The sequence below is a fragment of the Prunus avium genome, chromosome 4, assembly GCF_965620075.1.
Source record: "Prunus avium chromosome 4, drPruAviu1.hap1.1, whole genome shotgun sequence".
NCBI classification, from domain to species: Eukaryota; Viridiplantae; Streptophyta; class Magnoliopsida; order Rosales; family Rosaceae; genus Prunus; species Prunus avium.
Genome location: NC_142287.1, coordinates 18,740,013 through 18,752,794, shown reverse-complemented (window position 1 = coordinate 18,752,794; position 12,782 = coordinate 18,740,013). Strand labels below are relative to the sequence as shown.

Here is a 12,782-nt window from a genome sequence, read left to right as displayed (position 1 = left end):
AGAGAGACGCAGAAGAGAGAGAGAGACGCAGAGACCAAAGAAGATAAGCCCTTTTCTTCAAACAGAAGCGGAAGAAGCGCTTCTGAGGAGAAAATCCAGCAATGTCGGTTCTTTGATCCCTCACTTTCATCCTTATGGAATCAGTCTTCTTCATCTTCTGATTATATATCTTTGTTTTACTTGTTCTGATCCGTTCAGACTTTCTCTCTCATTTTCCGTCGTATTTCCTCTGCTTGTGGAGTTTCTTTTTCTATTTTGTTTGGTTGATTTGGTGTTATTAGAGAGCGCTTCGAGATCAATGCCGTATAATTAGGTAGATTTGGCGGGCTCTGTTTGCGTTTGGTTGCGGAGAAAGTTGAAAGGAAAGGAAAGGAAAGGAAACGAAATGAGAGGAATTTTTGTTTTGTTTTGGATAAAATGATTAATGATTTTCTTTCTAAAGTTGTTTCTATTTCCTAGTGATGAATTTCTTTCTAGTTCAGACCATTATATTTTCTCTCCAGCTAATCCAAAAACTAAAACAATCTGGCTGGAATCTGCATTTTAAGTTTAATTGTGGTGATAATGATGCTGTGGTTTCAACAGCGATTCGTTATCTTATTATCAGTTTTTTTATTTATTTAAATTTTTTCTCCTTTTGTGTTTGGTTGAACGGAAACTATTCCATTAGAGAGTTGATCAGAAGGAAAATTTTAGGCGAAATTGATTGTGGATGCTTCCTGAATAAATATAAGAAAATTTGGAATTGAGTTTCTTTTAATAACTAATTGAAATTGATGCTTCCCTTAAATAGATGAAATGGAGATGAGTAATTTTAGAAAACTGCTTAGATCTGCCAATGCCAGTTGAATTATGACATTATGGGAAACTACATGAATCTGGAAGCACTTTGATTTCCTTTTTTCGTCCATCTTCCATCCTAAAACTCATGATTTATTTGCTCTCTGTGTGAATTTGATTGTTGGTGAGTTCTTGAATTTTCTCTAAGATGAAATTTTGATCCTTGGTTTTGATTTGCAGGAATTTCTAAATGTGCAAAAGTGATTGCACTTTTTGGCCTGAGTTTTGTTATATGATATTGGGTGCTAGAATTTGTCGAAAGATCAGGTTTGCATCTGCCGATTAGTTTTGTTTGTTGACCTTATGGTCTCTTCACCCTGTAAATACTCATTTCTTGTCTTTGTGCCCTTTAGATTGCTCGTCTGTCTTGTAGCTGAAAATGAATTGGAACCCGCACATGGAAGTTCATTACACCTACACCGGCTGTCCTTATAGCACGGCGGGTAGCTTTATGGAGTATTTTGAAGGTCTTACCTATGAACATGTGAACTTTATTTTTTCAGGCGATTCACATGCTCAGGTACTTTCCACTAAATATCAGCATAAAGGTTTCTTTTCAACTTTCCATAGATGGTGATTCATTTAATGAGTCTTTACGTGCATTAAATGGAAACCAGGCTCAAAATATACTAATGTGTAGTATGAATCAATAGTATTATTCCTTGTGTTTTATCCTGTTTCCAAAATGTAGGATCACTCATACGTAATGAGTTCTTGTTTAATTTTCTACTATCGATAATGCAAATATTTGAACCTTGGATTGTTTGTCTGTATTATATCTATCAGTGTACATTTCTTTCAATTTCTTGCTCGCAGTGGAAATCACTGCAGATTTTACATCTTGTTCCATGTACAATAAGATTTTTCCTTCTTATGTGTGTAGGAGAGTGCTTACCCAACAATGAATACAAATTATTACAAGTTTGGGTTAACTGAACCTGGGAATACTTCATATTATGATCTTGGTTTTGGTCATGCTTATGAGTTGAATGATCCTGACCCAAGAAGTGGTGAACAAAGAAGGCTTTTGCAGAGCTCTTCAACAACGACTAATGAACAAAATGTCGCAGTGAATTCAGAATGGGAAGGAAATGCAAACACTTCTACGCGCGACAACCCCATAGAATGTCAGTTCTAAGTGTTTTTTTTTCTTTTTTGGGTGGCGAATGGGATTGCAGGTGGTGATAGGTATCATGATTATGCTCTGGTTCCTCTTTTCTGGGTCCTATATTAGAGGCCCTGAAGGCTGGAAAAATGTTATTTAGAGAATAAAACAATGAATTAGTGACTAGTATGTTCATTGGCGATGAAATTTCCAAAGGTGAGATAGTCTTAGAGCATTCTCTAGTTGTTCTTCTCTTTGTGGATGGATTAAAACATTATAGGGCCTGCAGGGACCAGTAACATAGACGATATATAGGCCTAGTGGTGACTTATAGAGTTAGTTGACATATATTATTCCTCTTGAAAAGAAGAAGTTAGTGATTAGGTGTTTGATTGTTAAAAAGTTCATTATTTTGCATAATGGTTTCATTCCAGTTCCAAGGATTATTACTTCATTCATACATGGGTAGGCGTCAAATTCATGGACGTAGGTTTTTGGCAACCACCTTTTCTGAATTTTAATGATAGGACCCACTGTTATAATGTTTACTCGTCCTTGGTTTGTGTCCTCTTGGAGTTCTCTAATAATACATTTTACTTATACAAAAGCTTTTATATTGTTGTACTTGCTCTTTTTCATTTCATATTCTTTTGAATTCAAACTTTCTGCTGTTTAGAGCTACTTGATCTCTCCATGTGGCCACCATGGTTCACCCTGTTAATTAAAAATTTAAAACCATTGTGTGATGAAACCTATAAGTACAACTTCAAAATATATGGCAGGCTAAATGAGCCCTTATAGGTAACATGGACTGTATATATTAAACTCCACTGATGTAACCATGTGACAGTGTATTGTAAACTTAAAATCTTTGAAGGACCGTGTACTTGCATGTTTCTTCTGAGTTTGACTAAAAGTGATGTTAATTCTGTTTTCTCCTCTATTTCGATCCTTTTTTGCTCCTAATGTCGTTTGGTGTTAATTCTGTTCCCACTCATTTACTTTACACTTGATATTTTCCTATTTTTCCAACAATTGAAGTATCATATTTTACATTTCAGGCCCACGGAGATATCAAAATTCCCAGGATTATCAGGTATTTAGCTTCTCCATGATTTCGGTGCAGAACAAGTTGAATGCTTTTAAGTGTTAAAATATCTCTGTCTAGATATACTATACAATTAGGCTTCTGTTCACGTTTGCATATATGCACTACATGTGCACACAGGCACCTATATTGGGGACTGAGTAGAATTGATTGCCTTAACATGAATGGAAGCTTTAGATGATTAAGTCATCACAGCCTAGGCAGGCCTTTTCCTGATTTCCATTTATAATTTTTCTTCCTAAAATATCCTAACCATTGATTTTGTACCTGGAATTTTTTCCCTGGATCATTATGACATTCAACTCTTTGTGCGAGAAATATAATGAGTTGAATATATTGAAAGTTGAAGCATTTTCTTACTTGCAGGTTATTTGGCAAGACAACATTGATCCTGATAGCATGACTTACGAGGTTTGCTACTAGTTTTATACTTTCTCCTCCTCAGAATTTGGATAATACATTTCTATTATCATTAAGTAATCTGTCTTATCTATTGAAAAGTTTTGATTTTTCTCTAGATTATGCATTCATTAGGATGTTATGCTAACAAAAAGGATATTTTAGCAGTTCATACTGAATTTTTTCCCTTGATGGTGTAGATTTACTTCATTGGTAGGAAGGTTACTTGTGCTCTACAAAGTTCATTTCATGACTCTTTTTGTAATTTCAGTTCGTTCTCAATGACGTGATTCTTGCAAATTTGTTAAGACTTTGGTTCTTTTCTTTTTTATCTCTCAACTGCACAATTTCTGCCTGTTACTGGGCACTGGGCATACCTTGAATTCATACTTTGTTGTCATTAGTTTAAGTGGATTGTTTTTTCCTGAAATGCTACATTCCTTGCATAATAGTGTAGAATATTATATTCCTAGCTAGTCTCATCAGCCTCATCAGCTTTTACTGGTGGATATGATTTTTGGTTCTGGCCATAGAGTTGTATTCTTGGTGGGGATCCGACTCCATAATTGTTAGTGAGTGAATCTCTGAAACATAACCATGTTCTCTAGTTTAAGCTGTTGTATGTCTTTAACACCTTTGTGTCGTATGGAAACATCTAGTACTTGTTAAAAACATTTATTTGGTTTTTATATTTTTGCGTTTTTACATATATTTTGAATAAATATTACTGACAATGTTTTTCATGTTCAGGAATTACTTGAGTTAGGTGAGGCAGTTGGAACTCAAAGTCGAGGTCTTTCTCAAGATCAGATTTCTTTGCTTCCAATCTCGAAGTACAAATGCAGCTTTTTCTCGAGAAAGAAATCACGAGATGAGAGGTACTCTCTCTGTCTCTCTCTCTCTCCAACAGCCCCTCAAATCAAAATTTGAAATCTAAAGTCCTACTTTATGGAATTGCTTATGGTTTATTATAGCACCAGACAGTTTAATATTTACTAATGTTTGCAAGAATAACATTTTCCCTTGCTCTACTTTTTTTTTTTTTTTTTTTTCAATTTATCTGAAAACAGAAAGAAAAGAAAATTGGTTTTTCTTGATTTCATTAGTATGGGATTCTGGAGAGATATAGAACACTAATTTATCGGAGAATGAAGGTACCCTTTTGCACAAGGCTGTTTGATCAAAATGTTTCTACGATAGAATGATGACATAAATGTAGCAAATAGGGCATTATAAGCAAGGTAGCTCACTGTCAAGCATAAAAGTAACGACTTGATTTTCTGCTGCATCATGCTTCAGTGGCTCACTGTCTAGGACAATTATGTTGTTTGCTGTCTGTGATAGAAATATATGTCCAACATGGTCATTCACTAGGATAGACTGTTCGGTGTATACTAAATTATAATGTGTAGTTATATTGCACTTTTCTTGTCACTTCAATTTTATGTCTCATAGAACTCATATCTGGCTTCTGATGAAAAATTAAATGTATATGTCAAGATGCTTATCATCCATCCAACCTTAGATGGGATTAGATTGGTTTGGATTGAAAAATCTACAAAGAGACCAGTATAAGTATTGGATTGGATTTAGTTTTGCTAAAGTTTAATGGTTAAGGTTTCATCTTGGTGAGTGATTTATATAATTTAGCTCCCAATGGTGCATGGTGCCTTCCAATGGTACTGAGTATTTATCTCCACAACCAAGGACAGCGTTCAAATTTCCCCTCCCACTTTGCGCTCTTTTGTAACAAAACACTAATTTTTTTTTTTTTTTTTTTTTGTCATATTAACTTGTATTCCCTTGTTGGACGTAGATGTGTGATTTGCCAGATGGAATATAAACGAGGGGACCGACGGATTAGTCTACCGTGCAAACACCTCTATCATGCTGGTTGTGGGACCAGATGGCTTAGCATCAACAAGGCAAGCTGTTCTGGTTTTTTTACGATATGAATATGTTGGTGTTTTGAATATGTTGGATTAAGTTTAGCTTATAGTATTTGATTTTTCAGGCTTGCCCAATATGTTACACTGAGGTGTTTGCTGATGCGTCAAAGTGCGAGAAATAATCCTGATGAGCTTAAAAAAGACGAGAGCCTTCAGAGTCTATGATTTTTCTTCTTCAAACGTGGCGGTTATACAGAGATGTTTGCTTCATTTTTCCACGTTATTTGTAGAAGCATTGTGTTAGCTGTTATAATAAAAATGAAAATATTACCAAGTGAAGAATTCAGATAAGTAGATGATGTGTCGTGGATTTGTGAGGTGCATGGCGTTGTTGTCTTAGGATTATTATGCTTTCTTTGTTATATCATATAGGGCCCTATTTTTTGTTTTCACAAAAGGCTCCTAAATTCCAGGATCGTCCCCATCACAAGTCAACATGGATAATAAGTGCAAAATATAAACATTGAAAATAACACTCTTTGGCTATAATCATATCAAACTCGCAATCATTTGCATCAAACACCTGCCAAAAAAAAGAATGACTTTACTACTCCTGAATTTTTCTATGAACATCGGTTTATACATAACTAAACAAAATAAACTTTTCGGGTTTGTTGAAGAAAAATGTAAACAAGTTCATTGGGCTTGGGACTTGAACTTGACAGCCCAACATATTTTAATGGGCATAGCCCATGACTTTATGTCTTGGGCACTAGGCCTTATTGCATGGACGAACCCATGAAGCCCATAGTCCCTTATTGACTCAGCTTTGAATTTTGGTGGAACTATATTTATTGCAAATCGACATTAATATGTCTCCTTCTGTATAATTAATACTAGTCCAATTCTATTTTTAGTCACTTTATAATTGAATTTCACCAAGTTCTCCTGCTCAAGTTTATCTTTCAAGTGCTTTAGCTTTGAAAAACCAAGTATATGGTAAATGTTCTTCGCTGTTTTTGCTACATGGTGGGATGGATAAAGCAATTGGTATATTTTCATCTTTTGTGCAGTGGTCAACATGGGTTTGTGGTTGCAATTACAGGCGTAGAAAACATTGGGAAGGGGTTGATTCACAATGGGACAGGGTTTGTCACATTCCTCGTGAAGTACCAGTGTGTTGTTTTCACACCATTCAAAGGGGAGATCTTAGAAGCTGTTGTTACTATGGTGAACAAGGTATGCTTTCCTCTTTTACCTATCAAGGTGATGGCATCAATATTCTTTGTTTTTTCAAGCACTTGTATTCTTTATGCTAACTGCGGAAAATATGTAATGACATCTTAATTCTGAAAGATGGATTTTTTGCTGAGGTTGGTCCTGTTCAAATCTCTGTTTCAAACCATGTAAGTATCTTCCCTTGTTTATTCTGAGCAGTGATAAGCTTTTATGCATATCTTGTTAGAAAATTTTGTCTTGTATGAAGTCATAAGCTTTGGCAAGGACTAAGGCGGGTTGCATTGTTGGTATTGTGTGTGTTTCTCTTTGCCTTCTAATTTTCCCCCATCCTTCAAAAGAACCATTTCTACTCAACTTTTTTAATAAAGTGCCACCTCTAAAGAATCATATACTTTTGGCCATCAAAACGCAGACCTTGTGAATGTGAATGGCGAAGCTGAGGAATTGGAGAGTCCAGTAGATGAGGGCGGCGGTGACCATGAGGTCAGGGTAAAGGGTGCCGACGATGATCCGGCCGAGGGGGTACTAGCTCTCGGAGTCGAACCAGTTCCAGAAGTCGTAGAAGCCCTTCTCGGTCAAGTAAAGGGTAGTGCAGTAATTGAAATAGGGATCGAACTCGTGGATCATGGACTCGTAGCGAAGGACGCTGAAGAGGCACATAATGAAGGCGAGGATGTAGACTAAGCAAAGGATGGAGACTCGGATCAGTAACTCTTGCTGCTTGGTTTTGAGTTTGAGGGTTTTGAATGAGAGGTTGTTGAGGAGATTTGGTTTCAGCCCTGACATGGAGGTGCCCGGGGACGAAGATGGGCTGGTCTTCGAAGTGGCTGTGCCGTTGACCGGCTCAGGTTTTCCGACCATGTTTCCTTTGAGAATTGAGGAAGAAGAGGAAAATGAGTTATGGATTTGGGGGTTTTGCTTTCAGAGTTTGGGATTTGTCATTTGGATTGGGTCTATAAGAGTATGCTAAGACTGAGACTAAGACACCACTCTAGTAAGCAGACACTAGACAGGGAAATGTAGACATTGATATGCGACCTATATAGATAGATTCATAGATTCATAGAATGAATGACTTGGAGGCCTCTCATTGTTTAGAGAGAGAGAGAGAGAGAGAGAGAGAGAGAGAGGGGGAGACTAGACATTTGGACTTTTTTATGGGCCATCTCTTGCCTCAAACTGGTCTTTCCTTGTTTCTTTTTTCCTTTTGTTGGGCCGGCCTCTCACCCCATACGCTGCTTTTCAATTTCATGCCTTGCTAGCTAGCTTTCTTTTTTCTTTTTCTTTTTTTCAATTTTAATTGAAACAAAATAATATCCCTTCCCTTTTTTTTTTCTAGAGAAAATATAGCCCACAAAGCTGCCCAGTACTTAACTGTATCCCAAAGTTCACTCACTCTCACTCCCTTATAGTCTTCAAAAATTCTCCTATTACGCTCCATCCAAATGTTCCAGAAAACAGAGTGGACCAAACAACCCCATAAGGTTGAAGCACGCTTCCCCGATCCCCAAACCACAAAGTCAGAACGGAGGAAATCAAAGCACCCTTTCGGAATCACCCAAGCAGTACCAACCTCCCTCCACAAGATCCACCAAAGAATCAAGGAAAAGGGGCAATTTAAGAAAAGGTGGTCCGCACTCTCCTCACACAGCTTACATAACACACACCAGTGGGGAGACAAATACATAAAGGGTCTTTTCCTTTGGACAAGATCCGACGTGTTAACTTTCCCAAGCACCACCACCCAAGCAAGGACTCTGACCTTAGGGGGAGACTTGACCTTCCACACAAGAGTGAAAGGATGAAAGGTCTCTGCCCTCCCTTTGTTGTTCAAAAGGATTGAAAAGACTTGCATGTGAAAGATCCAGAATCCTCTAGATCCCATCTTCTCCTATCCCTTTTAGTAGCACACAATCTGATGCCTTCCATTATTTCCAGCAACTTAATCACCTCGGCAGTCTCCCTTCCATTCAGATTCCTCCTAAACTTGTAGTCCTAATTATGAGGTAAAACCTGAGGATCAGCAAACCAGTTACTGCTTAAGGTCTGCTTTGCGAATAGCGCGAACAAGTGCGGAAAAATGTCCTTTAACACCCCCTCCCTCACCCAACTGTCCTTCCAAAATCTAACCTTATTCCCGTTTCCCACCTCGAATCTGCAGCACTGTAAAAAGGTTTGATAACCAGCTAAAATGTCCTTCCAAGGGTAAAGAGAGGTAACCGTAATAGCTGGATTAGTATCCCATCCATTAGTGGCTAACCCACACTTGCTTTTGACCACCAAAGCCCACAGGGAATTAGGTTCCATAGGGAGATGCCATAACCATTTAGCGCGCAAAGCCTTGTTCTTTTCCTTCAAAGAACTCACTCCAAGCCCTCCTTCCTCCTTAGAATTAGCCACCCGCTCCCATCTAACCAAATGATCCCTCTTTCCTTCCTCCACACCTTCCCATAAAAAGGATCTCATAAGCTTCTCCATTTTGTTAGCAACACTGGCCGACATTTTAAACAAAGACATATAATAGGTAGGAATACTACTCAACACTGCTTGAATCAAAGTTAACCTACCCCCTCTTGAAAGAAACGCTCTTTTCCATTTTTGAAGTCTCCTTTGAATCTTCTCCAACACTGGGTCCCAGAAATCAATCGCTCTTGGATTACCACCAAGGGGAAGACCTAAATACTTTATAGGCCAATCCCCCACCTCACACCCCCAACCACCAGCAAGGCGATTGAGGTAAGAAGAGTTTCACCCAATCCCCACAAGAGAACACTTAGATTTATTGATTTTCATGTCGGAAACCAGGCAAAAAAATCCAGTAAGTCCAAAAGATTAAACCAATACTCTCTTTATCCCCGATCAGAAAAATAGTATAATCAACGAATTGGAGATGAGAAACCTCCACTCTGTCCCTCCCAGTAAACAGACCATGAATAAAATTATGCTCTTGAGCCTTCTCCATTAGCCTACTCAAAACATCAATAATTAGAGTGAACAAGAAGGGGGGTATCGGATCCCCTTGTCTCACACCTCTAGTCGCCGTAAATTTGCCCCTCGGTCGGCCATTGATCATGACAGAAAAATTGGCAGATTGTAAACAGCCCCTAATCCACCTTCTCTATCTCCCACTGAAACCCTTCCTATCCATTACCTTGTCGACCAATTTCCATTCTACATGATCAAAGCATGGTCAAAATCAATCTTAAAGACCAATCCCAACTTATTCAAATTCATGGCTTCCTGGACAACCTCATTAGCTACTAAAATCGTATCCAAAATATGCCTATTTTTCACGAAAGCTCCCTGAGTAGCATAAATTGTATTGTCCAGCACCTCTCTCAGTCTTGTAGCTAGAACTTTAGACACCACCTTATATAAGCTCGTCACCAAACTTATTGGCCTAAAATCCCTAAGCTTGGCTGAATCATTCTTCTTGGGGATTAGACAGATTAAGGTTTCATTAATAACCGCATTGATAATCCCTGAATTATAGAAATCCTCCATTACCTTCATAAGATCACCTTTGACAATATCCCAGCAAGATTGAAAGAAAAATAAAGTGAACCCATCAGCTCCGGGAGACTTATCTTTCCCACAATCGAACATAGCATTACGAACCTCCACCTCTTCAAAGGGCCTCTTGATCCAAGCTGCCATCTCGGAGCTAATAGGGTACCAATTTAGACCTTCCACTCCCCACCCCACTTCGTCATTGCTACTATAAAGGTTCGTAAAAAAATTAATTGCCTCCGACTCAATCTCGTTTTCGTTCTCAATAATAATACCATCCTTCTTCTCCAACCGCTCAATGTAGTTTCTTTTCCTATAACCTGTGGCCATCATATGAAAAAACTTGGTATTTTCGTCTCTATTCCTTGCCCACTTAACTTTGCCTCTCTGTCTCCATTTCACTTCTTCTTTATAAATAATGTCCACCACCAAAAGTTGAAGATCCTCCCTTTCTTTTCTCAACTCACTGTCCAAACCATCCCGCCACTCTTGCATATCAATGGCCGCCAATCTAGCTTCAGTCTCCCTCTTAGCAGTCTCCATATCTCTGATCACCTCTTTGCTCCACAGTTTCATCTTAGTTTTTAGCAACTTGAGTCTGCTCATAAATTTGTAGCCTTCCCAGCCATAGAGTTGGTCTTCCTTCCACCAGTCTTTAAGGATTCTCTTGAAGTCCGGATGCTCCAGCCAAGAATTCTCAAGTCGAAAAGGCCCTGGGCCCCATTTTATTGTAAAAGTATCCAACTCAATAGGGCAGTGGTCAGAAAAAATCCTAGGCAAAGCCTTATGCCGAACTGAGGGAAATAAATTCTCCCAACCTACCGAGAATTAAAATCTGTCAAGCCGCCTGCATACAGCTCCCACTCTGAGATTAGACCAGGTGAAAGAGGCATTTAGTAGACAAGGGTCGTGCAGATTGGTTTCCTGTATGAAACCATTAAAATCACGCATACTCGCTGTCTCTCTTCCACCATTAGATTTCTCATAATTGAATCTAACCACGTTAAAATTCCCTCCCAAACACCAATTGTCTCCGCACAGACCGTAAAGGTCCGCCATCTCTTCCTAGAAACTTCTCATGTCCCTCTGCTTGCAAGGACCATAAATACCAGAAAGCCACCAACTATGGGTGGGCATAAAAACCAATAAATCGATCAAACCGACCGAACCAAACCGAACCAAATCAAAAAAGAGTTTTTTTTTACTAAATCGAAAAAGTCAACCATGGACCTGAACCGAATCGAAGGTCCACGGTTTGGCTCTCGGTTCTAATTTTTTCAGAACCGGTGAACTTGAACCGAACCGATCAATATTTAAATATATATATGTTACACGTGGCGTCATGTGATTGGCCAAAAAAGATTCTTGTGAGACTGCTTGCAGCAGATCCCTCAAAATGTTAGGGTTTATTCTAAGTTCAATTTATGGTTTTTTTCTTTTAAATTAGGCTTGTCGATTTGGTGGTTGAGGTTGATGTGATGATATATTTTTTCAGTTAAGGTTTTAGGGTTATCGAATTAGGCTGCCACCAATTAGGTTATGCTGTGTTGTTATGATTATTTGAAATTGACAAAGAAATTATGAACTGTTAGTTTCATTATACAAATTAGGGCTGCTAGCATTTAGGTTCTTCTGTTAAATTATTCTAATTAGGGCTGCTACCAATTAGGTTATTCTGTTAAATTATACTGTTGTGATTATTTGGTTCTGTCCTTGGCGGTTTTGTTTTGCTAAATTAATTTTTGTTTTATGAAATTAGGTTCTGTCAAACTGCTAGGTTCTGTTTCTGCTGCTGCTATTCTATTGTTATGCTGCTGTATTAATTACGTTTATGTTTCTTTTTGTTAAATAGGTTATGCTGCATGCTAGGTTTGTTTTGATTGGTTAGTTTCTGTTTTTATTAAAGAACAGATGGAAGAGTGATGATATATTTGCAGTTTGACATTGTTCATGCATGACTTCACCAACGCCTAGCCGTGACTTCACCAACTCCAAATCCGGCCACACTCTTTCAGTCCCTAACCCGGCCAATTTCTCAAGTTTCGGCTGCCTCACTACCAGACCCCAGCCCGACCGTGGTCAATCCTCAAAGCCCGACCGTAATTCCAAGGTGCCTAGGTGAATTTTCCTACCTCCAAACACCAAGATTCAATAGTTGAAAATTTTCTGCCTTCTTGTTTACACTGTGGGTTTTGGTCCAAAAAAGCCCACCCTCCCTCTCGATTTGTCCTGCAACCGGTCCCTCTTTCTCTCTCTCTCTCTCTCTCTCTCTCTCTCTCTCTCTCTCATCTCTCTTAGCTGAGCAACAGTCGGCGATTGCCACTGCCTCCCTGAAGCTGTCAAAGAAGATGTTCTTCCACATAGTGTTGGAAAGAAACATGCAGCTTCATCCTTATCACTTTGGCCGCAATCTCCATGAAAATCTCGTGGCCAAGCTCATGAAAGATGTTGAAGGCACTTGCAGGTTCCCCCTCCTCCTCATCTTCCTCTTCTTCTTATTAAATACGATATAACCCTTGCGATTTTCTTTTGCTTTTTTTTTTTTGTTGCCTTGTAGCCTTGCGAAATTTAAATCCGAGGAAAGCTTAAACCTTTCGATTCTCTTTCTTCTTTTCACTTTATTTGCTACATGCTTATTTAGGAACGGAAACCCTTATCTGTTTGATTATGCTCTAAACTTGGGTAAACAAAA

At 38.5% G+C, this 12,782-nt stretch overlaps 1 protein-coding gene across 1 annotated transcript; it reads left to right on the top strand.

The window, feature by feature from the left end:
* The first annotated feature begins 47 nt into the window (after window positions 1–47).
* On the top strand, window positions 48–5,798 carry LOC110760595 (E3 ubiquitin-protein ligase BIG BROTHER). Its single transcript, XM_021962899.2, has 9 exons — window positions 48–103; window positions 1,021–1,107; window positions 1,194–1,360; window positions 1,724–1,967; window positions 3,007–3,041; window positions 3,420–3,464; window positions 4,203–4,330; window positions 5,269–5,377; window positions 5,467–5,798. The coding sequence occupies exons 3-9, from the start codon at window positions 1,220–1,222 to the stop codon at window positions 5,521–5,523; spliced, it is 759 nt and encodes a 252-aa protein (XP_021818591.2). The 5' UTR covers window positions 48–103; window positions 1,021–1,107; window positions 1,194–1,219; the 3' UTR covers window positions 5,524–5,798.
* The last annotated feature ends 6,984 nt before the right edge of the window (window positions 5,799–12,782 follow it).